General features: G+C 37.8%; 1 protein-coding gene across 5 annotated transcripts in view; it reads right to left on the bottom strand.

The window, feature by feature from the left end:
• Positions 1-23,500, bottom strand: part of pam (peptidylglycine alpha-amidating monooxygenase) — a 164,307-nt gene that overhangs the window by 67,223 nt on the left and 73,584 nt on the right. For all 5 annotated transcript variants that reach the window (XM_059969473.1, XM_059969476.1, XM_059969472.1 and 2 more), the window contains 7 exons: positions 17,888-17,979; positions 14,963-15,046; positions 14,078-14,126; positions 12,093-12,160; positions 5,421-5,501; positions 4,896-4,972; positions 3,891-3,994 (listed from right to left, as the gene is read on the bottom strand). In XM_059969473.1, the coding sequence (XP_059825456.1) occupies positions 3,891-3,994; positions 4,896-4,972; positions 5,421-5,501; positions 12,093-12,160; positions 14,078-14,126; positions 14,963-15,046; positions 17,888-17,979 (555 nt within the window). The remainder of the gene's footprint in view (positions 1-3,890; positions 3,995-4,895; positions 4,973-5,420; positions 5,502-12,092; positions 12,161-14,077; positions 14,127-14,962; positions 15,047-17,887; positions 17,980-23,500) is intronic.

The raw sequence follows: 23,500 nt of genomic DNA, 5'->3' as shown, positions 1-23,500 counted from the left end.
AGAGGTGACCTGATAAGGGTGTATAAAATGAGATGCACTGATCATGTGGATAGTCAGAGGCTTTTTCCCAGGACTGAAATGGCTAACATGAGAGGGAACAGTTTTAAGGTGCTTGGAGGTAGGTACAGAGGAGATGTCAGGGGTAAGCTTTTTTTTTTATGCAGAGAGCGGTGAGTGCGTGGAATGGGCTGCCAGTGATTGTGGTGGAGGCGGATATGATAGGGTCTTTTAAGAGACTCCTGGATAGGTATGTGGAGATGAGAAAAATAGTGGTCTATGGGTAACCCTAGGTAATTTCTAAAGTACGTATATGTTTGGCACAGCATTGTGGGCCAAAGAGCATGCATTGTGCTGTAGTTTTTCTATGTATCTATAATTAACCCACCAACTGGCACATCTTTGGGATGGACTGAAAAATAAGTACAATGAGAGGGATTTTATTTCAGACATACAAAATCCTTAAAGGTCTTGATAGAGTGAATGTGGAGAGAATGCTTGCTCTTGTGGGAGAATCTAGAACTGGGGATGACTGTTTATATAATAGAGGGTCACCCATTTAAGAGAGAGCTGAGATGATTTTCTTTCCTAAACTCTCTTCCTCAGGGGTAAGTGGAATCAAAGTCACCAAATGTTTAAAGCTATGTTTAAACATTTAAAAAATTAAGCCATTGAGTCTGGTTCCCCATTTCGTCGTGTCTGATTCAATTTTCTGAGCAGTCAAAAATCTATCAACCTCTGCCTTAAATGTACATAAAGACTTGGTCTTCACAGCTATCTGTAGCAAAGAATTCCACAGATTTGCCACTCACTGGCCAAAATAGTTCCTCCTCATCTCTGTTTTAAAAGGACACCACTCTATTCTGAGGCTGTGTCCTCTAGTCTTAGACTCTCCTACCATAGGAAACATCCTCTCCACATCCACTCTATCAAGGCCTTTCAGCATTCAATAGGTTTCAGTGACGTCACTTCTCATTCTTTTGAATTTCAGTGAATACAGGCTCAGAGCCATCAACTGCTCTTCATATGACAAGCCATTAATTCCTGGAATCATTTACGTGAACATCCTTTGAACCCCCACCAGTTTCAGCACATCCTTTCTAAGGAGCCCAAAACCGCCCACAATACTCCAAGTGAGGCCTCGCCAGCGTTATATAAAGTTTCAACATTACATCCTTGCTTTTACTGGTCCTCTCGAAAATAAATGCTAACAGGGCATTTGCCTTCTTAACCACAGATTCAGCCTGCAAATTAACCTTTAGAGAATCCTGCAGAAGGACTCCCAACTCCCTTCGCACCTCAGTGTTTTGTATTTTTTCTGCATTCAGAGTTAACCTTTTTGTTTCTTCTATAAACTGCATGACCATACACTTCCCTACACTTTATTCCATCTACCATTTCTTTGCCCATTCTCCTAATCTGTCTAAACCCTTCTGTAGCCTGTCTACTGAGGTCAGATTAACTGGTCTATATTTCCCTTTTGCCTCTCGCCCTTCTTGAGTGACATTTGCAATTTTCCATTCTACCGTAACAATTCCAGAATCTGGTGATTCTTGAAAGATCATTACTAATGCCTCCACAATCTCTTTCATCGCCTCTTTCAGAACTCTAGGGTGCACACCATCTGGTCTAGGTGACTCATCTAGCTTCAATCCTTTCAAGATCCTTCTCTCTAGTTATGGTAACTTCACACACTTCATGACCCCGGACACCTGGAATTTCCAGCATACTCCTAGCTCTTCAACAGTGAAGACTGATGTAAAATACTTACTCAGTTTCATTGTCCCCATTACTACTTCTCCAGCAGTCCCATATCCACTCGTCTCTCATTTACACTTTATGTATCTGAAGAAAGTTCTGTTAGCTCCTTTAATATTATTGGTTAGCTTACGTTTGTTTTCTATTTTTACTTTTTTTTTTAGTTGCCTTCTGTTGGTTTTTAAAACCTTCCCAATCCTCTAATTTCCCACTAATACTTGCTCTATTATATGCCATCTCTGACTTTTCCTGCACCCATGCTGAACTCATCAACTTCATCCACTTTGCCTCCAACTTCCACCCTGCCCTCAAATTTATCTGGTCCATTTCTGATACTTCCCTCCCTTTTCTGGATCTCACTGTCTCTCTCTCCGGAGACAGCTTATCCACTGATGTCTCTTATAAACCTACGGACTCTCATGGTTACCTGGACTATGCCTCTTCCCATCCTGTTACTTGTAACAATGCCATTCCCTTCTCTCCACCGCATCTGCTCTCAGGATGAGGCTTTTCATTCTGGAATGAAGGGGATATCCTCCTTTTTCAAAGAAAGGGACTTCCCTTCTTCCACCATCAATGCTACCCTCAACCACATCACTTTCATTTCACGCATGTCTTCTCTTACCCCATCCTCCTGCCACCCTACGAGGGATAGGGTTCCTCTTGTCCTCACCTACCACCCCACCAGCCTCTGCTTCCAGCACATAACTCTCCAAAACTTCCGCCACCTCCAACAGGATCTCACCACCAAGCACAACTTTCCCTCCCAACCCCTTTCTGCTTTCCACAGGGATTGTTCCCTACACAACTCCTTTATTCATTCATCCAACCCTACTGATCTCCCTCCTGCTGCTTATGCTTGCAAGCAGAATGCAAGCAGGTGCTATACCTGGCTCTACATCTCCTCTGTCACTACCATTCAGAGCCCTAAAAAGTCTTTCCAGGTGAGGCGACACTTCACCTTTGAGTCTTTTGAGGTCGTATACTGTGTCTGGTGCTCCTGGTGTGACCTCCTGTGTATTGGTGAGACCCGACATAGACTGGGAGACTGATTTGCCATGTGCCTACGCTCCATCTTCCAGAAAAAGCAGGATCTCCTAGTGGACACCCATTTTAATTCCACTTCCCATTCCTATATGTCCATCCTCCTCCAATGTTGTGAAGAGGCCACACTTAAGTTGGACGAACAATACCCTGTATTCTGTTTGGGTAGCCTCCAACCTGATGGCATGAACTCTGATTTCTCAAACTTCCTGTAATGCCCCCCACAACCCCTTCCTTCATCATTTCTCATCTGCTTTTTCCCTCTCTTACCTTATCTCATTGCCTACCCATATAACCATATATGGTTATATATCACCTCCCTCTGATGCTCCACCCCACTTTTCTTTCTTCCATGGCCTTCTGTCCTCTCCTATCAGATTCCCCCTTCTTCAGCCCTCCATCTCTTTCACCAACTTACCAGCTCTTTATTTCATTTTCTCCCTTTGAGATTTTACCTAGCACCTTGTGTTTCTCCCTCCACCCACCCACCTTTCAAATCTACCCCTCAGCTTTTTTTCTCCAGACCTGCCAAAGGGTTTCGGCCTGAAACATCAACTGTACTCTTTTCCATAGATGCCGAGATCCTTCTGTGAGTATTGCTCAGATTTCCAGCATCAGCAGATTTTCTCTTTTTTGTGTGTGTTGCCTTTGGCTTTTATGGTGGCTTTGACTTCTCTTTTAACACGGCAGTGCAAGTGAATATGTAGATTTGTGAAAAGGAGACTTGCAATTAGAATTCAGCTATGCCCAAACAAAGTAGCATATTCTTCAGCAATGATTAGAAAACAAGATGTGTGTCTTCAGTGCAAAAACATAGCATTCACCACAGGTGCTAAAAATGTTGTTGGTCTTTCAGCTGCCCAGCTGAACAAAGCTGCTACTCGCTCTGGATGCATATGGTGAAATTTCCGCCCCACTCCCAAGAATTAAATGTTTATGAATAAATCCACTTTCTCTATTGCACCCGGTTATATCACAGATCCTCTTTCTTTTTTGTTTCACCCTTCTGCTCCCTCCCAAACAAAACTGGTTTCTCTACCTGCTTTAAAATCTTAATCGTCCTATTAAGTGATTCACAATTTGAGTCATACCCTATCCGCGTAACAGTTGTCCTTCCTTTGCCTGTGAAAACACATCTGGCTGTAATGGTATCACCATATTTAATATCCATTGGGTTTTCCACATGATAAAAAGCCTGAGAAGATAGCAAATAAGAAATTTCAGGACAATTCCATCAAGGAAATTTTAATAACCATGTTTTTAAAGAACAAAGAAATACCTCTGAAGTATAATTGAAGTGAAGTTAATGACAGCACCATTATTAACATGAATATTGTCTAGCAACAACCCTAAAAGTTTCACAGAATTGTCGAGTAATACAGAAAGTTGCCAATTAAACTTGTTGCAAAAAAAAAATAGTACTGGTAATTCAAAAAAAAAACAAATTTCTGTTGATTCGTGCTTTCTAACAACAATTACGCTCTCTGGCCTAGAAAGTAATGGTAGCAACTGTGGAGTCCCATTTCTTTTGATTGAAAATTGAGGTGTCCAAACTAAACTTTATATTTAATCCTTAATTTTCTTTGCACATTTTCTCTCTATATCTAGTCTTTTGATCCCACACTATATAATCTCAATTTAATTCATCATTATTCTGTTGTTCCTTTCATTTGCCAATCCTTAAATCTTCCCAACAACAGAAAGAAAACAGTTTATTATTCAGTCCCAGATGCTCAATTCATGACTTTATCAATTCTGATTTTCAGTGATTAAAAGGACAAAAGGAAAAAGAGAATGAAGGGAAGAGTTATCAGCGTATGTTCAGACTGTATGAACATAAGCAGAAGTAGGTCATTAAGCTCCTCATGCTTAATCTGCCTTTCAGCAAGATCATAGGAAATGTTTTAGCTCAGCGTCAATATCCTCTACTCTCTACTCACTCAATATCTAAAAAAAACTTCTGATCTCTTTCTACAAGATCTTGAAATGTGATTAAGCACCCTTAGACTTCTTGGTTAGAGAATTCCAAAATTTCTCATCTCAGCATTGAAAGACCAATTCCTTATTTTAAGACTATGACCAAAAAGTAAGCCTACCTGAGGTAACTGTGGACTCTGTCGACCAATTAATGTCCATTTTCCATCTCTTACTCTGTATCCACTAACCACCTGACCTAAAATTATATAAATCAGTACCAAATGCAACTTATTAAAATATAAGTTGAAATATAACTTTAAAAACTGTATTTCAAAATGCAATGCTGGAACTTAGGGGTTTAGAAATTGCATATCTTGATAATGTGCAACCAGAAGAGACAAAATAAACATTGTCAAATTAATATACTTTATTTTACTAACTTTTTATTGAAATCAATGTCAAATCCCAAAAATAGACTAGATACTTATTCTTTCCATATATCTATCAGTGACTTGAAGAAAGTTAAAGTATCTAGATTGACGAGTATTGTTATCTTCTCATTCCATATTCTAATGAAATATTGTAATGTCATTACCAAGGAAGACTATGTTATTTAATCAATTATCGATAATGCTCAAACTTCAGATTCAGAACTTCCACATTGTTGCAATTATTTCAAATAAGAAAGATTATACTCCTCTTACCTAATTGATGAGTATGTGTTCTAAAGGCAAATGGGTATATGGTGGCCTGTTTGTATAAACAAGCAATATCTGCATTTACAACTGCAAAAAAAGTAATACACTACATCAATTTTACAGACAGAACAGAAATGGGCCATTTAACTCAATTCACTCTTTACACTTCATTTAATTCTATAAGCTTTTATCCTTTCTCTCCATTTCTCACATCTATTATGTTATTATTTAAACTCCACACACAGAGAAATGCAGTGGTAAGCTATATAAGGAGAGGCCAAACAAAGAAAACTGAAGAGGGACAGAAATATTTAACATCTCCTACTTTCTCTGCCAATGCAAATCACTTGGCAATTCAAAGGACAGACATGCAGTATAACCCAGAACATTAAGCAAACATTTTATAATACAAACAGAAAACGCTCAAAAATATTAAGCAGTTGAGGCAACACCTGTAGAATGCACATGCAACTGATGTGTTGGTGACCTTTCTTCAGAACGTTTGATTAAAAAACTATTAAATCACAGTTTTCCTGAAAATTTTCTGACTTAAAATGTTCTGTTTTTCTCCCCCACTGACGTTGTCTGACCTGCTGAGCTTCCAGAATTTTAATTTTATTTCAGATTTTTTTGTACAATAGCTGCATTTTTATACTTCATGCTATTTTGACCCCCAAATCACTTAATGGCACAACAGGTCAAAGCACATTATACAGCATGCAACTGAGACCCATCATGAATCATTTTAAAATATTTTGCACTTTAAGCTATAATTCATTTCACAATACTCTTGACTAGATGACAGGTCGTAAACCCATAATTATTTTAGAAAGCAAATTAAAGTCTAACCTCTGAGAACATTAATTCTTTTCAGGAAAAGTTGGGTTCAGACTCTTCTTAACATGACAATTATTTTTGTTATTTTCATAAAAAAATTCTAATCCCTTCATGAAATGAAATTTACTTTAAAATATGAAAGCACAATAGGTTCTGAAAAATAGTAGTTCTGTTGAAGTTATTTTTCTTCCAATAAGATTCAGATCATATGCACTAACTTGGCATACACATGAAATTATCAAACAACTTGCTGATTCATATCAGAGTTTAATTTTATTATGAATTATAATTTGCAATGGTTAGATATTTAAAATTATGAATTTGAAGGGATTATTCTGGTATACCTTTCATTAGGACTACAATGACTAAGATAAAAGGATTGTGAAGCTTTGTAATTTTCAGACCTTGGAGCTGTTGATGTGAGATGAATGAAAAGTTCCTCCGTTACCTATCTGGAAGGGTTGAAGAAACTGTTTCGAACAGGTGACATTCTGGCCCTCAAGTCTATGCCTGCTTTTAAAACCTTCACAGGCCTCTAGAACTTGTTTAGAACACAGACCTCCATAGCACAGAAACAGGCCATGCAGCCCATCATGTCTGTGCCACCTAGGGTGTCAAATGAAACTGATCTCATCTGCCACCACATAATCCATGTACCTCCATTCCCTCCATGCTCATGTGGCTGTATAATGTTTTTGATGCAGGTTTCTATCCAAGTATCCACAAATCCTTCCCTCCCCATAGATACTGCTCAATCAACTAGGTACCTCTAGCAAATTGTTAGTTCCTCCATCACAATACTCCAAATGCAGCCTAACCAAAGTTTCATGCAGCTGCAACACGACTTCCTGACTCTTGTACTCAGTAGTCCAAATGATGAAAGCAAGCACGCCAGACACCTTCTTCACACCATATCCACTTACGTTGCCATTTCCAAAAAGCTATGGATTGCAGCCTAAGATCTCTCTGAACATCCATTCTTGTAAGGGTCCTGCCACTTAGAGTGTATATTCCCTTCACAATTGATCTTCCAAAGTGCAAAACCTCACATTTGACAGGGATAAGCTCCATTGGCCGTCTCTTTACCAATATCCGTCATTAATCTATATCCCGTAGTATTTTTGACAACTTCCTTCACTGTTCACACCTCCACCAATTTTTGTGTTGTTTGCAAACTTACTAATCAGTCCATTGACATTTTTGTCCAAGTCATTTATATAACTTACAATTAAAAGAGGACACAACAGTGATCCATGTGGAACACCATTGATCACAGACCTCCATTAGAATAGTAATTCTCTATCACCTCCTGCTGTCTGTGGCCTTTCTACCAAGTCACCATGCATCTTAATCTCATTGATCAGCCGACCATGAGGGAACCGGTCAAAGGCGAAAATCTAAGTAAATGATAGCCATTGCCCTACCCTCTTCAATCACCTTTGTCATCTCCTCAAAAAAATCAACCTCCTCATCTGAAATAAGATCTCTTCGCATTACTACCATCAGAGAGGAGACACAGGAGCTTGAAGACCCACACTCAATGTTTTAAGAACAGGTTTTTCTCTTCCATCAGATTTCTGAACAGTCCATGAACCCATGAACACTACGGCAGTATTTGTCCTTTACATTATTTATTTATTTTTGTGACTTAATTTAAATTTTTTTAAGTCTTGCACGGTATTGCTGCACAAAACAACACATTACATGACATATGTCAGAGATAATAAACCTAATTCTGATTCTGACATGACTTGCCCCACACAATGCCAAACTAATGATCTCTAATAAGGCCCTGGTTTTCAAAACATAAATAATTCCTATCCCTAACAGTCCTCTCCAGTAGCTTCTTGACCATTGATGTGAAACTCATTAGTCTGTAATTTTCTAGATTATTCCTAATGGACTTTTTAAATAAAGGAACAACATCAATTACTCTCCAGTCCAGTGAGACTTCTGCTGTGGCTAGACAGGATATGATGATCTTGTCAAAGCTCATATGGCATTAATAGTCTCTTGATGCTCCCACAACCCAGATACTGTAGGGTAGTAGACACTAGCCATTTAATCTACCAACCTGCACGTCTTTGGGACGTGAGAGGAAACTGGAAACTGACATGGTCACAGAATGTATAAACTCTGTGCAGAGAGCCATAAAGACCAGGATCAAACCTTGGTCATTGTGATCCTTCTATGATTGTGTTTAGATGGCAGAAAGAGCAAATGGAATTACTGGTTTTGAATTTCAATAATTAAGTAAAATTCCACATCCAGCTCACTTGAACTTTAATAAATGCTCTTGCTAGCTATTAACTACCTGAATACTTGTGCAGCTTTTATATTCTCTCAGCACAGAAGACTCAGTTTCATTGCCAATTTAGAAAAAAAACTAGTTAAAATCTGTGGTTTGCAATGTTTCATGAGAATTTCCATTTTCCCATTGTCTCAAAGTCATTAGTCTCTGGGATTAGCCAAATGCACCACTAGTATTCTATTGTCAATACAATGATTTAAGTTTAGATGTGCAATGTATTCAAAGACTACTTTATGTAATTTCATATCAATAATTATCTACAAGATTGTGGCATGCAAATTCAAATATTGCTGAAGGGACCATGATTGACATTATACGATAACTTTGGCTGAGATGGGAGAGCCGACTGTTAACATGGTGACAGTTGTTGGAAAGTAAATGGAGAGTTTTCCCCACAATATTTAAATCCAACTAAGAGTGCTTATATTACACATAGTTTCATGCTCAAACGACCCTCAAACCAACCTACAGTCCAATTGCACAAAAAGCATTTTTTGCAAAAAAGTGGAATCAACTATTTAAATTCAATCAACATAAAAATAGCTAAGGATACAAAATGTCAATACCTCAACATATTTGAGGAACAGCTCTATTTTTTTTCTAATATATTCCACTGCTGCACCAAAACAAGATTAAAACACTATGATTAAAATTACATCTATCAGGTATCAAAGGAACCAGAAACTCAATTCATACAAGTGATTTTTTTTGTTTCAAAATTATCGTTGACATGTAATACATATACTTTATATTAAAAAATACACACAAATTCCATCAACTAAATTTACTCTAATTGCATTTTGCAGGCAGTAAATTGCGATGGCAATCTTTAGGAAAGGTGGCACAAGAGTTAAATTGTCCAATTAGTAATCGAGAAGTCTGAACTAACAATGCAGTGACAAATTCAAATCCCAAAATGGTATCTAAGGAGTTTGAATTTGCTTAATTAAAGAAAGTTGGCTTCATGAAATAACTATCATAAAACAAGCTTCTGTTGGGAAAAGAAGTCTGGCATCCTTACTAGATCTGCATTAGGGAACTGATTACAAGACAGTTAATTCTTAACTGCCCTGCTAATAACTGAACAAGACATTCAAATGTAAATCCAAGAATAAAACCACTAAAGTGTCTTCCAGCCCACGATGACCTTGCAAAGTTGGCTTCTTGAATGTCTGGATCCTGGTTTCTATACAAGGGGTATTTCAACACACTTGTTAGGAATAACTTTACTGTATTTCTCACAGAATCATTCCCACATCTCCATCAGTCCTTAGATGCACATGACCCACCAGAAGTTACAATACAATGGGACAGCAGCAGAAAGGAGTGACTCCTCAATTCTTAATATTGACTCCAGACCCCATGCCTCCTTGCATCAGATCAAACATGGAGAAGGAAAATTTATCCTCATAGCACCTCTCAGCTGCCTAATCATTTGCCCTCCATCAGCTACCCTTCATGAAGGAGCACGAACAATAATCAGCAAAGCACAACATGTACTCTGGATGGAAGATTTCAATGCTCAACGTCAACAGTATCTCACTTGTATCACCAAGCTACTATTTTTGTAGTGCAAGCATTACTGACCAAATACTAAATCATGCTAAATGTTATCCAGGTCTTGTAGCAAAGAGACAAGGGGAAATTAAAGCAGAATGGAACATTGTGCAATCACCAGCAAACTCGATTGTGACCTTACATTAGAGGAAATTCACCAATTAAGAGGTTGGAGGAGGTTGAGCCTAAGACATTGACTTGAAAATTCCTGCAGCAACTCCTTTAGTTCAGATGATTGAAATCCATCACCTACAATCATATACCTTCTTGTGAGATATGTCTCCAGACTTTTCATTTCAATTTATATTTCCATCTTACCAAGACTGCTTCATACCAGACTGAACAGGTAACATTTTACTCTGGTATTCAGGTCTCTTGTGTCTAGGTTTGAACCCTGTAAATGAGATGTGGAACTGAATGATCCTGACGAAGCTCAGGTTATTGCAGAATAAGTTGCACTGATAGCACCATCACACTCTAGAACATTGCTGATTGGCTGGTTAGATGGCAATCAGCCAGGATTTAAATAATGAGCAATTTAAAGCTAAACTTCCAGCTTTGTGGACATTGCTTTTGCTACAGTACCAGAACAGCTGAATTGGGGGTGTGGCTAGTAATGAAATCCAAGACTTTTGGACTACACCCTAAAGTCTTGAATTTCAAAGATGTGAAAATTTCAGTGACTTTTTTTTCCAAATGGGTTCTTGATAAACTGTGGAAATATGATTGACTGCAGTGGTGACAGCGTCTTTTGTAGAAAGTCAAATTGGGTCTTTGACTTGGAAAGTCAGACTAAAGATCACCGCATCGTTTACATTCATGTGCTGGGATCTGCTGCAGCTGAGAACAGGGTTCCTGGATCTGCCTCCTGCCATTTGATTACCTACTGTATGAATGTGGCACAACTGCAAAGTTCAGATCTGATTGCTGGTGTCGGGGTCAGTGCATGTCTATTGGTCTACTGCATGCACACTTGGCTTCATCGAACTGGTTCTCATTGACAATATACCCAATATTACTATACAACTCACTGATCAGGAATTTGTTATGCACAGAGATGTAAGCCTCAGTCTGTAAGTGCACCCATGTTCAATTAGCCATGCAGGATTAAAATTTTAGTTGCTGGAGAAGACTTCAGCACAAGTACAACTGATGAAAGAGTTGGATCAGTGCATCAAGATCAAGGCAGTATTGTCTACTTAGTTACACATTTTGTATGACTTTTCATATTATATTGGTGTCACTTTTCCATTTTTATCTGGTGAGGTAGTTTGCCAATCGCATCACAGCAGACAATGGACTAGAGAGAAGTGCTAAAGTCAGAGGCTTAGTGGATGATTTATATTACTGGTTGTATGGTACAACAAAACAATTATCAAATAGCATTCTTCCATGTCTTTTGAACTTGTACAAGGTTAGCAGCTTATTACTGCAGGAATTGGTGAATTCAGACCAGTTCATCACAGCAAAACACTCCCTACCACTGAGCACATTTACACGGAGCGCTGCCACAAGAAAACCATATCCATCATCAACAATTCCCACCATCTCTTCTCGTTCTACCATGTGGGGGGGGGGGGGCGGGTGAAGAACACACAAGTCTCGGGTCCCACTTTACTTGGGTCAGGAACAGATATTATCCTACAACCATCAGGTTGCTGAACTGGCCTGGATAATTACACTTGCAATTTCTACAACCTACAGACTCACTTTCAAGGACTCTGCAATTCATGTTTTAATCTTATTTCCATAAGTATTAATCTTTTTTCCATAATTTGTCTTCTTTTGCACATTGGTTGTTTGGTAGGCTTTGCTTGTGTATAGTTTTATGCAAATTCTTACTATTTCTATATTTTCAATTAAATGCCTGCAAGAAAATGAATCTCTAGGTAGTATATGGTAACACATGTATACTTCGATAACTTTTACTTTGATTTTATAACATATAACAACAATGCACAGTAAACACTCACCTTTCTCATTGGGTGGTATCACAGTATCAACAGACATGAGGAGATAAATGCCAGCAATCAAAGGCTGTCTGCAGAAATAAGGTTGGTAAATGCTCACAGGTTTAATCACATTCCACCCACAACCATTATTTAAAAATAATTTTAAATAATGAGAAAAATAATTTTAAATAATGAGGATACAGTCCTTTTTCTCCAACAGCTTCTCATTATTCAACAGAAATAAGGGAAAAACAAACCAAATTTACTCATTCACCCACTAACTACCTTTTTATACATTAATTGATTAATAGCCATAAAAATAAAACAATAATCTTAATAGCTTTGATTGTTATTTAAAGGGAACATGCATACAAAGTTATATTGCAGTTTATGAGATTATATAAGGCAACATCAACAACATTGCTGCTACAATTAACAAACCATAACTAAACTGTGAAATATATTATTAATATTACACTTTATATGCTAATAGAAGTCTCTGCAATGGGCAGATTTTAATATGAAATCAACATAAACATCAGCTTTTGCAATAACATAATCCAATCTGTGAAATTATTGTCCCACAATTAACTGACAGTACTGGTTCAAGCAACAATATTTTATCACAATTAATTCCAAATCAGCACTAATCCGAGAGATGGAACCATAATGGAAAGACTTTTTTCAAGATTACCTGCTGAGAAATACAAAGCGAAGCATGTTCTACCCGTAATGTGTTATGCTTTTCCTAATCAAACTTATAGCTGAAAAACAATACGTCTACATAATAATAATGTATTGCAGTCACTGATGGGTCAGTGGATTTACCAACAACATGAAACTTTGTTTTCTCACACCAAGCTCTATTCATTTTCTTCAGTCGTATCTATAATATCAACACAATTTTTTTCTCTCCATGGAACTACCTGTTCAGCTAGACATTTCCTCCAGATCTGACCTGCATCAATTTCTTCACTTTCTCTCTCAGTAATCAATCAACCAAATAGCCTCATTGACATTAATTTACCATGGCAAAACTGGCCTCACCCTATCAGAGATGCTCCCTTTATTCTATTCATCCCTCCTCTAATCCCTTCTTTGGGGGGTCTTACCTGTTTTTGTGGATGTTTGCAAAGAAAAAGAATTTCAGCATCTATATTGTAAACATTTCTCTGACATTAAATGTACCTATTGACTTATTGAAGCCCTCTACAACTTAAAACTAATTTGTCTTGTTTTTACTCAGTTCTGATGAAGATCCTCAACCTGAATGTCAACTTCATTTAATTCTTCGAGCTATGCTGCCCCGCGAAGCGGTTTTAGAATTTTCTGTTTTTGTTTCAGATTTTCAGTGTCTGCAGGTATTTTTTATTTTCATTTATGACCTGAGAATGCTTCAGAAGATCATTAGAATATCTGCATTTCCCTCAACTTCCTTATCTTGGTTTCTATCACATTTAGTTCTTTTGTTTCTATTCACAATAATTCACCTGCTATTCAAAATTCACCGTTCATAATGATTTACCTGCTTTCAATTGAAATGGAGCTGTGAAACACAGATACACTGACAAGGTATTACTAATAACTCCCTGGAATGCCATGTTCACATCCAGCTTGTATGGAAATTCAACAAAACGATAATTTTAATTCTTCTATAGTTCTGCTGGAAGGAAATGCCACTTATTTAAGTCTTTGCATCGGTCTGCAAACAAATAGTGAAGCTGAAGGAAGTTTTGTGTGGTAAGCTGGATGTCATCAAGGTGCATACAGAAATAAATTCCATGTCCAGAGAGGATACTGATGTGGAGCAGTGTGTAAATTAGAATTAGAAAAAGAAAACATTATGGTGTTACTGAGGGGAGAATTTTATTTCCAGGGTTTTAATTTATAAGTTGGCCTTAGAACATTGATCATTTTTTCTGAAAACAATTCAGCATTTCAATCCTACTCTTTAACAGGAGAACAATAAAGTTATCCAAGCATTGAGCTCAAATCTAGATACTTACGTAAGAAATGTCATCTGTAACGTTACACCTGAGCAATCTTTGTGGTTATCTGAAATAAAAATTTATGTATTTAAAGCTTAAACAAGTTAAAATTGTATTCAAATAGTTACAATGCTAAAACATGACAAACAAAATATGAAAGAGATTGAAGTGGTGGTTCAGTTACTTTATGTGGTTAGAAATATGGTTCACCAGTAACACGACAAAAATTGCTTTTCATTTTTCAACTTTGACTGTGCCCAACATTAGACTTCAATATTTATCCTACTAATACAAAACAACCAGTTGCCCTAAAGTTGTTCTTTCTCAATTTCCCTTGGAAGTGCTAGACTAACCAATTTTTCTAGATTATAATGCTCCAACACATTTACAATTAACATTTTTTAGCATAATGGATGTATAGAAAATCTGCCAAGTTTAAAGGAGGATCAAAGTACCAGCAAATTTCAGGAAAGCATGGGAGTATAGCAAACTGGTAATGCCGAACAATCAGTTAACAGATCAGTAGCGTTTGATTGTATTGATATTTTAAAATCCATCAATTCTAATGAAAGGCTATCAACCTGAAATGTTAACAAATACGAACTGATCTAGTGAGTAAGAGCAATATTCCTACTTTAGATTTAAAGCATCAGCAATGATTTGTGTTTGCTGATGTGCTGTTGGAATGACCAAGAGGGACATGGCATGTCCATTGCATGGTCAGTGATTTTCTATTATACGCTCTCTTTTCAAATGTTCCAGACACTATTCATAGTAATTTTTTGAAACACAGGTACACAGACAGGATATCTATTCATTCTTTACATAGGAAAGGAGATGAATGTCAGAATGATTTGCAAGTGCTAATGACAAAACATGACTCTATTCACTGGAATCTCTTACCTCTAAATGCAGTCACATCTCCATAATGAACCTGAAGAACTATGTAGTTAATACCTGTATTTCCACCAACTCTAAATCCAACACCTAGAATACAGAAATATGAAAGTCTGATCAGAACAGAACAGTGTTTAGCCCTTTAACCTACTCCAAGATCAATCTAACTCCCCCACCCCCCCGTTCCCACATAGCCCTCCTTTTCTCTTTCATACATGTACCTAACCAAGAGTCCTTAAATGTTTCTAATGTATCTGTCTCTACCACCACCCCTGGCAGCGTGTTCCATGCACCTACTAACTCTGAAAAAAAATCTACCCTTGGCATCCCTCCCAACACTTTCCTCAAAACACCTTAAAATTATGTCCCTTTGTAGTGGCCATTTCTGCTCTGGGACAAAGTCTCTGTCTGTCCAGTCTATCTATACCTCTTACCATATTGTATAGCTCTTTCAAGTCACATCTCATCTATCTTCACTCCAAAGATAAATGCTCAACCTATACACATAAGGTGTTGCCTCTCTAACCAGACAACATCTTGGTAGATCTCCTCTGCCCCCTCTCTGAAGCTTCCACAACCTTCCTGGTAGAAATGAACACAATGTTCCAAGTGCGGTCTAACCAGAGTTTTATAGACATGCAACATTACCTTGTGATCCTTGAACTCAATCCCCCAACTAATGAAGGCCAACACACCAACATATTCTTAACCACCCCAATTACTAATAAAGAGAAATATAACTTTATATCAGACTTTCACAGATTATAAAACTATCAATGGCAGCAACAAAGAAATTAGAAAATTTTTACAACTTTTCAGACCCATTGTTGTACATGAGTAAGAAATGCTTGCATTAAGACCTGTAAGTGTCAAGGAGCTCAATTTCTTTGGGTAGTCTTTAATTCCGTTAGCTACTAATTGGCCAGAAATTTAGATTTACGCCACGCTTTAAATCAGGGTTTCCCAAACTTTTTTTATGCCATGAACCAATACCATTTAGCAAGGAACAAATTTGAGAACCCCTGCTTTATATGATTTGGTCTTATACATTTTCAGCACTGTTCTGATAAAACTTTATGCATCTGAATTGTTCATTCTGCTTCTATTTCCACTCAGTACTTCGAGCACTTTTGTTCTTAATTTGAATCTCCACATTCACAGTATTTTATTTGTCTTCATAACTTGCTTCATATCTTCAAAGAGAAAAACACTACATGAAATGTACAAATCTAGAAACAGACACTTCATTCCTTGATTTACAGCTGCAAATGCTTATGAAAAACTTGTGTTGGAAAGGATATTTCTGTAGAGAGAAAATGACATTCGCACTTGTGCAGAAAATTACTTTTTCAAGAGCAATCCCGTATTATAACATCAGATAAAAACACATAAGCATTTTAACAACTTAATATATTTACTTAAAAGATAATGATAATCCTGTAAACAAAGGAAATGATGAAAATATATCCCCAAGGGTGCCCATGAAGAAAATACAGAAGAGATTTATTAAGATGATATGAAGGGTGAGAGAACTTAGTTATGTGCTGAGACTATTGCAACCAACTGTTCTTCTTACAACATAAAAGTTTCAAACAGAGTTTCAAACCTTAACAGAGGTATTTAAAATTATGAGGGGATTTCCCAAGTTTAGAGAGACCGTCTCTATGAAAAGAAGGTTCCTAGCCAGAGAATTTAGACTAATGATAAATGGGAGGGCAACCAGCAAGAAAATAAGATTTTTTAAAATATAAGTTATGATCTGGAACACCTGAAAGCGTAGTAAAAGCAAGTTTAAAGGTAACTTTCAAAAGGAAATTATATACACACTTCAGAAAGAGAAGACTTAAAAAGGTATGTGAGGAAAGAACAAAGGAGGGATAAATGATAACTCTTTCAATAAGCAGGCTGAGGCTTGATTGTTCATGTGGCTGCCTCTGTGTTGTATCCTCCTTTAATTTTTAAAACATCAAAGATGGGTAACCAGGGCAAATTATTATTTGTTCTTTTACGCCCCAAAAGCCTTCATCCATTTTGAATCTCGTATCTGTACTTTGGCATTGGGACTATGGTGTGTTCTGTAAAGGTGCCAATTTACAATGCAGCCAGCACCCTCCATAAACTCCAGATGACATGACATTTTCTTATTGAAAATTGTGTAAAGCCTAAATACTCGTAATCCAGCAGAGTATTGGATTCAGCAGCAAAGATACCATACAAGGGATTCATTAATCAAAGTGTTCAACTGCAGTGTTGTTTGTTTCCTTGGTATTACTCTCAGCTGTCAGAGTATCGATTGTAAAAGCAGCACTCTAACAAATTGAGTACATAATCCACACTGATACTTCAATGCAGCAATAAGCTATTGCTTTTTTTGCATGGAAGTGAACCAATGTCTATCCGCTTGTTCAGGTGGGTGTGAAAGATTCCATTTCAACAGCTAATGAGCAAGAAAATCCTCCTGGTGTTCTAGCCAATGATTATCCTTTCAACAATTTAAAAAATATTTTCATGGCTCAAACTCATGCAGTGGGTGTGGAGTGTGATACTGTATAATTTTGCCTTTTGATTTATTCACTGAATGTATACCTACGATATTTATTTGGCTGTGAAATTGACTTAGAAAAGCCGAGAACAAGAAGGTCTCTATAAAATGTACATCAATTATAAGCTTTTATCATTGTGGCATTCATCCAACTACAAAAAAAAAATCAGACGAGCAGTATAACTGAAAGGAACTAGTATAGGGGTCAGAAGAAACTTGGAGTCTTAGAGTTGGGTATCAAGAAAAGTTGTTATGTACATGAAGTCAGCCCTATACTTATGTAATCTGTAACCAAAGGAGCCACATACAAAGGGCATACAGGACATGGTAGAAAAGATGCTTGAAGGCATTAAATCTGCATAATAAACAATAAATTTAAAGTTACTTACCTTCAGGTAACCGTGTGGGGGGAGCATTTCTAGCCCACGCATACATGATTTCAGCATTTTGTAAACAAGTTCCAAGCCTGCTGCCACAGTCCCTGAAAACCAAGTAATATAATTGTAGCTTTAATAACAAGCTCCCATTATGTGTAAAGTCTTGCAAAGATGACAATTCCTCATTCCACGATGTAGTTACTTCACACAATTTAAGATAATCACAAAAGACAGACTCAATTTCTAAACAATTATTGGAATGTAATATCCTGAATAGCAATCTAAATTGATGAACTGCAATTCCAATATAATTGTTTCTACAGTTATCAAAAAAAATTCTATTGTTGACCTGCCTCAAACTTATTGAATCAGAGGCTGTTCAAGAACATAACCCATCTCTGAAACTTTTCTCTGTTGACTGCAGGGCTAAGATCCTCTCCATATTATGAAGAAAATTTGGCATTGTATTTAAGTGGTAACCTGAGCAGAGCTTCAACAGATTTTAGCATGATTTTCTTTTAATTTTCTGAGCAGCTGTGTTCTACCTGAATCAGAAGATTAATTTCATGCATTTCTGTAGCATTAGTTCTTCACTGCAATAAAGTAAAAACACTTGTCAAAGGTACTGTCACTCATCTGAGACACTGAACTGAAAGTCAATCAGTCTGTTTGCATGACCCTCTTCAAAAGAGAGGATCTTTGTATTTGATTGAAGTACAGTGGATTCCAGTTAATTGGGACACATTGGGACCAGCACGTTTTGGCCCAATTAAGAGGCAGTCCCAATCAACTGGAGGTTCATGGAAATAATTAAAAAAGGTATTTAAAAAGAAAGCAAACTACTGCTTAACTGAGTAACATGTATTTAAATGAAATACAGTACAAATTAGAACATTACCAATACCAAACAGTATTATAAAACTGCATAGTTATCAACAGAGGACTTCACCCAATGTACATGGCCCTGTTCTTTTGGTCGACTGTGAATAAACAAAATCAGTGCACAGACCTAATGTAGATCATGGGTTGCCTTTATACAATGTATTCACTGACTCTAAATCTTCATTTTCATTGTAACATTTAAGATGATTGTTGATACCTTCAAACTCTTAGTTCTTAACTTCATCAACCAAACTTCCAGATAGCCAACACGAGCTACTAATTTCCACAATATTTCAAATTTTCACTCATGGCCACCTCTGCCATCTGTAAGCCTGAATACTTGAAATCGCAGTGAGCAAAACAATTCTGAATTGTCTTACTGCTTAATTCTCACCAACTACCAGTCACAAAAATCACTGCTTTTTGAACGCAAACGCACGCAATTAACGCTATTTAAAAACTGTTTGCTCTAAGCATGGTGTAATGTCAAATGCCCACGACTGTCACTAGGTAGAAACTGTTCAGCACAGTCTCCTCGCCCAGTTAAGTGGCGAATAAATGAAGGGAATCACAGCCATTTTATCAATTAGCTTTTGTTCTTTAAGAGTTGTCCCAAATAAGCAGCTGTCCCAATTAACCAATGGCACAATTAAATGGAATCCACCTTTTATTATACTTCAATCAATTCTACTGAAACAGAATACCTGTTTGTCTCAAAACAGGTTCAGACCCTTAAGTATAAAATAGAATTCAAAATAGCTAAATGGATGTGATGTTTTAGATCCTGACAACACAAATGGTCTTATATATTTTTGTTTAATCCGTTCCTTCCTGTTGAATTCATTAAGAATCTTAAGCTTATTCAAAATGCTCAATTTGGTTATTTTATGCACAATAACATCTGCTCATCAGTACTGAACTACATTTTCTGTAGCTCTACCCACATGCGTATGATACTGCCAAAATACAGCACTTTACAGTTAAAGTTATCTGGATTAGGTGTTATTTGCCATTTCAGCAAAACATTGACATCTTCTGCATGCTACATCTACCTTTCAGGCTATCAACAAATCCACCAACCCTGGAAATCATGACATCCATATCCACATTCAACTCACTCACATATGTATTACAAATAGCAATGATCCAAGCACTGTTGCTTGTGGGGCACCACTAGTCACAGGCATCCAACTGCAAAAACAACCATCTCTTATCATCAAGCTAATTCTGGATCCAGTTTACCAACTTGCCCAGGCTCCCATGGAAACTCATCTTTTGGCATCTGGAACCTTGTCAAAGGCCGCACCAAAGTACATGCAAACCACATGTACAGCCCTGTCCTCATCTTGGTTATCTCCTCAAATAATTCAGTCAAATGGGCCAGACAAGATCTACCCTCGACAAAGCCCATATTGATCATTCCAGGTGATCAATCGTCCTCGCTCCACAATATTTTCCAGGATCTTCCCTACTGCTGCAGTTAGGCTCACTGATCAGCTAATAAATTGTTACTGTGTGCACGTGAGCATAATCCACAGCTGCAGGTAAAGTGTGAGTGGGAACCTCACATTCTTCTTCTTCTAAATCTGTACCTCGTCAGCTCTGGAGTGTTAAATATTTCTATATTTGGTTTACCACCCCGATCAACTTTAATTTTAATGCTTCTGATGTGAAGAGTTGAGTTTTTAATGATAGTCACTCTGACCTCAATTCTGAAGTTCAGGTGGTTTGTCCATTGGGACAAAACCAAGTGGGCTGAACAGAAATCAAAGCTGAGTCTCTGTGAAGAGATAACTGATAAATGCCACTTGTTAACAGTGAGGAGACATTTCCAACAGTTTGCTGGAAGAGTAGAGTGACGGGGATTTATCCTGACCTCCGTGTGCAGCTAGGCAATCTTCCTAGTGTTGAAAAGGTGCTAGGACAGCTCGGGAAGAAGTTCATACAATTCTCAGATCTCTCCACTGGCATCAGAGGATTGGCTTTAAAATATTACTACAGGTTTATAAAGCACTGAATGGTCTAGAGCCAAAATCCATCTCCAACTTCTTGCTGCATTATGAGCCTTCCCAAACTCTCAGGTTGTCGGGGGCAGGTCTGCTTACTGTACACTCAGGGTGAAAACTAAACATGGTGAAGCAGCTTTCAGTAACTATGTTCCACATATCTTCCAGAGGATCAGAAGTCTGCTCTTTTAAATCAAGGCTTAAAACTTTTCTGTAGTGTTTAGTTAGAATCTCCTGCAATGGAACTTTCATTTCTTCATTGTTGTGTGATTTTATTCTCTTTATATTGTCTGAAATCTGAGGTATGGTTTTTATATAAAAACACAAAATGCTGGCAGAACTCAGCAGGCCAGACAGCATCTATGGAAGGAGGTAGTGATGACATCTCAGGCCGAAACCCTTCATCATATGGTTTTTATATCTTGTTTTATGTAAAGAGTTTTGAACTGCCTTGTATTTGAAAAGTGCTATACAATTAACCTTGCCTTGCATTTTCCAAGTCAGCATGTTACTTTTAGTTGTTTGGTACTGCTTCCAGCATCTTCTTTTACTGCCAGCACCAACACAACCCTGTCCCACCCTAACCTCAAGTATTGGAAAAATGAAGGAGATGTAGGGGCATAAGGTTAAACAGTTGCACAGACTAAATTCAGAATTAAGTTTGCTGAAGTGTTCTCTTTGTAAATCTCGTTTTCTGATATGATACCTTCATTGACGTTCATCAGTCCAGCTCAAAATACACAGAACTTTTTTATAAAGATGTTGTGGTGCTTTCTTTGCATATGTACAATGTCCTGTGTATGTTATTCAAAATGGGTTTTTTGGTTTGTTAAGAGTAGGAATGCTCCTCTGATAAGTATTTCTCTCGCAGTTGTTTTGCTTTATACTTGTTGATATGGTAATTGTATTCATTTGTTAACCAATGGGGAATGTTATTTTGTCTTGTGAGGCTGGGAACTTGGGGGAGGGGTTTTTCACGGGCTTTTGGTAGCGCGCGGGAGGAAGACGTCGAGGAAGGTGGACGTGCGCTGCACTGCTCGGAAGACCCCCCTGGCGTGGTCCTAGGTGCGAAGACGTGGAGGTCAGAGGCAAGTGACGAGGGGTCGAATGGTTCGATGTTTGAGCTCCAACGATGTGCACTAAACTGACTGAACTTTGATAAGTTGGCACCTTTTTTTTTCCTTTGCATATATATTGTATTGCCTAATACTTTTAAATTTAGTAAACTCTTTAAAGTGTATTTCATAACGGTATTTGTTGTGGGGTTGATACTGTGGGCGGGCGCGAGGCATAAACTCGATTCTCACAGCACCTGCGTGTACGGGAGGTGGGATTGGTGTGTGGCTGGATCTCCTTTTCCCCTAGACATATACCAGCCTGTTGGGTAAGTGTTATACATATAATAGTACAAAATGTGTGAATGTTTATTGAAAAGATAGCATAACTAATGACATCGAAATAATGAGGTAACTAGTACAATGTAGTGGTGGATGGTGTGGGTGGGTGTGATTATGAGCACGAGCTGTTATGGTTTTATATAGCTAAAGAATTCATATCAAAACATTAATTGAAAGATTCAAAGGTATGCTATTCCAAATATTGATTCATATATATGCTGGGCAATTTTTCATGAAGGAGCCATCCATCCAGCATCTTCTCTGACATCTACCATCAGGCCAGAGACTCCCAGTCAAGACAAGTCACTTTTTTATTGTCATTTTGACCATAACTGCTGGTACAGTACATAGTAAAAATGAGACGTTTTTCAGAACCATGGTGTTACATGACACAGTACAAAAACTAGACTGAACTACATAAAAAATACAGAAAAAACTACACTAGACTACAGACCTACCCAGGACTGCATAAAGTGCACAAAACAGTGCAGGCATTACAATAAATAATAAACAAGACAATAAGGCAATAAGGTGTCAGTCCAGGCTCTGGGTATTGAGGAGTCTGATAGCTCGGGGGAAGAAACTGTTACATAGTCTGTAACTATGTGGGGTCCTTCATAATGCTGTTTGCTCTGCATAAAGCATAAAAATAAAAACAATCAGGATGGGCAACAGCTTCTTCCCCCAGGCTATTGGACTCTGAGCTCCCTGCGGCATCGCATTTGAAGTGTCACCAGATAATTTGTACTGTATTCTACAATATTTAATTATTTTATCTGTGTGCACCTCATTTGCAGATTTAATTCTTACTTTCTTAAGTTATTGTGTGTTATGTTTACTACAGTGCTTTACTCCCTGGCTCGGAGAAGGGCAAAAGCAGGTAACTGGCACCTTAAAACCAGTTGCTTTGGGCAGATGGGACTCATCAAGTGTGGTTGGCAGCTCATCTAGGAGAAGGAAAACCCTGATCTCAAACTTCCACTGCCTTGTGGCTATACCCACTCATAGGGAAGGCTTCTGGAGTAAAGCCTGAGGCAAAAATGCGGAGCAGGAGTCCCGAAGACAATCCTACATTGAGTTCAACACTGACCGGCAACTCCTGCAATGCTGCTGGTGTCAAATTGTATTGGTCTCTGTGTTCCTTTGGGTTCATAAGATGCATAGAGAGGGGGAGCTTTCTCTCCATATCGTACTGCCCAGGATTGCGTAGTTAGATAGCTTAGACACAACATCCATGGTCAACCCTGGCCAATGCAGGCCTCACTCACTCAGCTAAATGTCAATTAACTTGACTTGACACTTCACTCTGAGCTCTCTTCATTCATTGTGTGGCACCAATA

Source organism: Hypanus sabinus, chromosome 5 (genome assembly GCF_030144855.1).
Source record: "Hypanus sabinus isolate sHypSab1 chromosome 5, sHypSab1.hap1, whole genome shotgun sequence".
Lineage (NCBI taxonomy): Eukaryota > Metazoa > Chordata > Chondrichthyes > Myliobatiformes > Dasyatidae > Hypanus > Hypanus sabinus.
The sequence above is the reverse complement of the archived record's forward strand: the minus strand, read 5'-3'. Positions and strand labels throughout refer to the sequence as shown.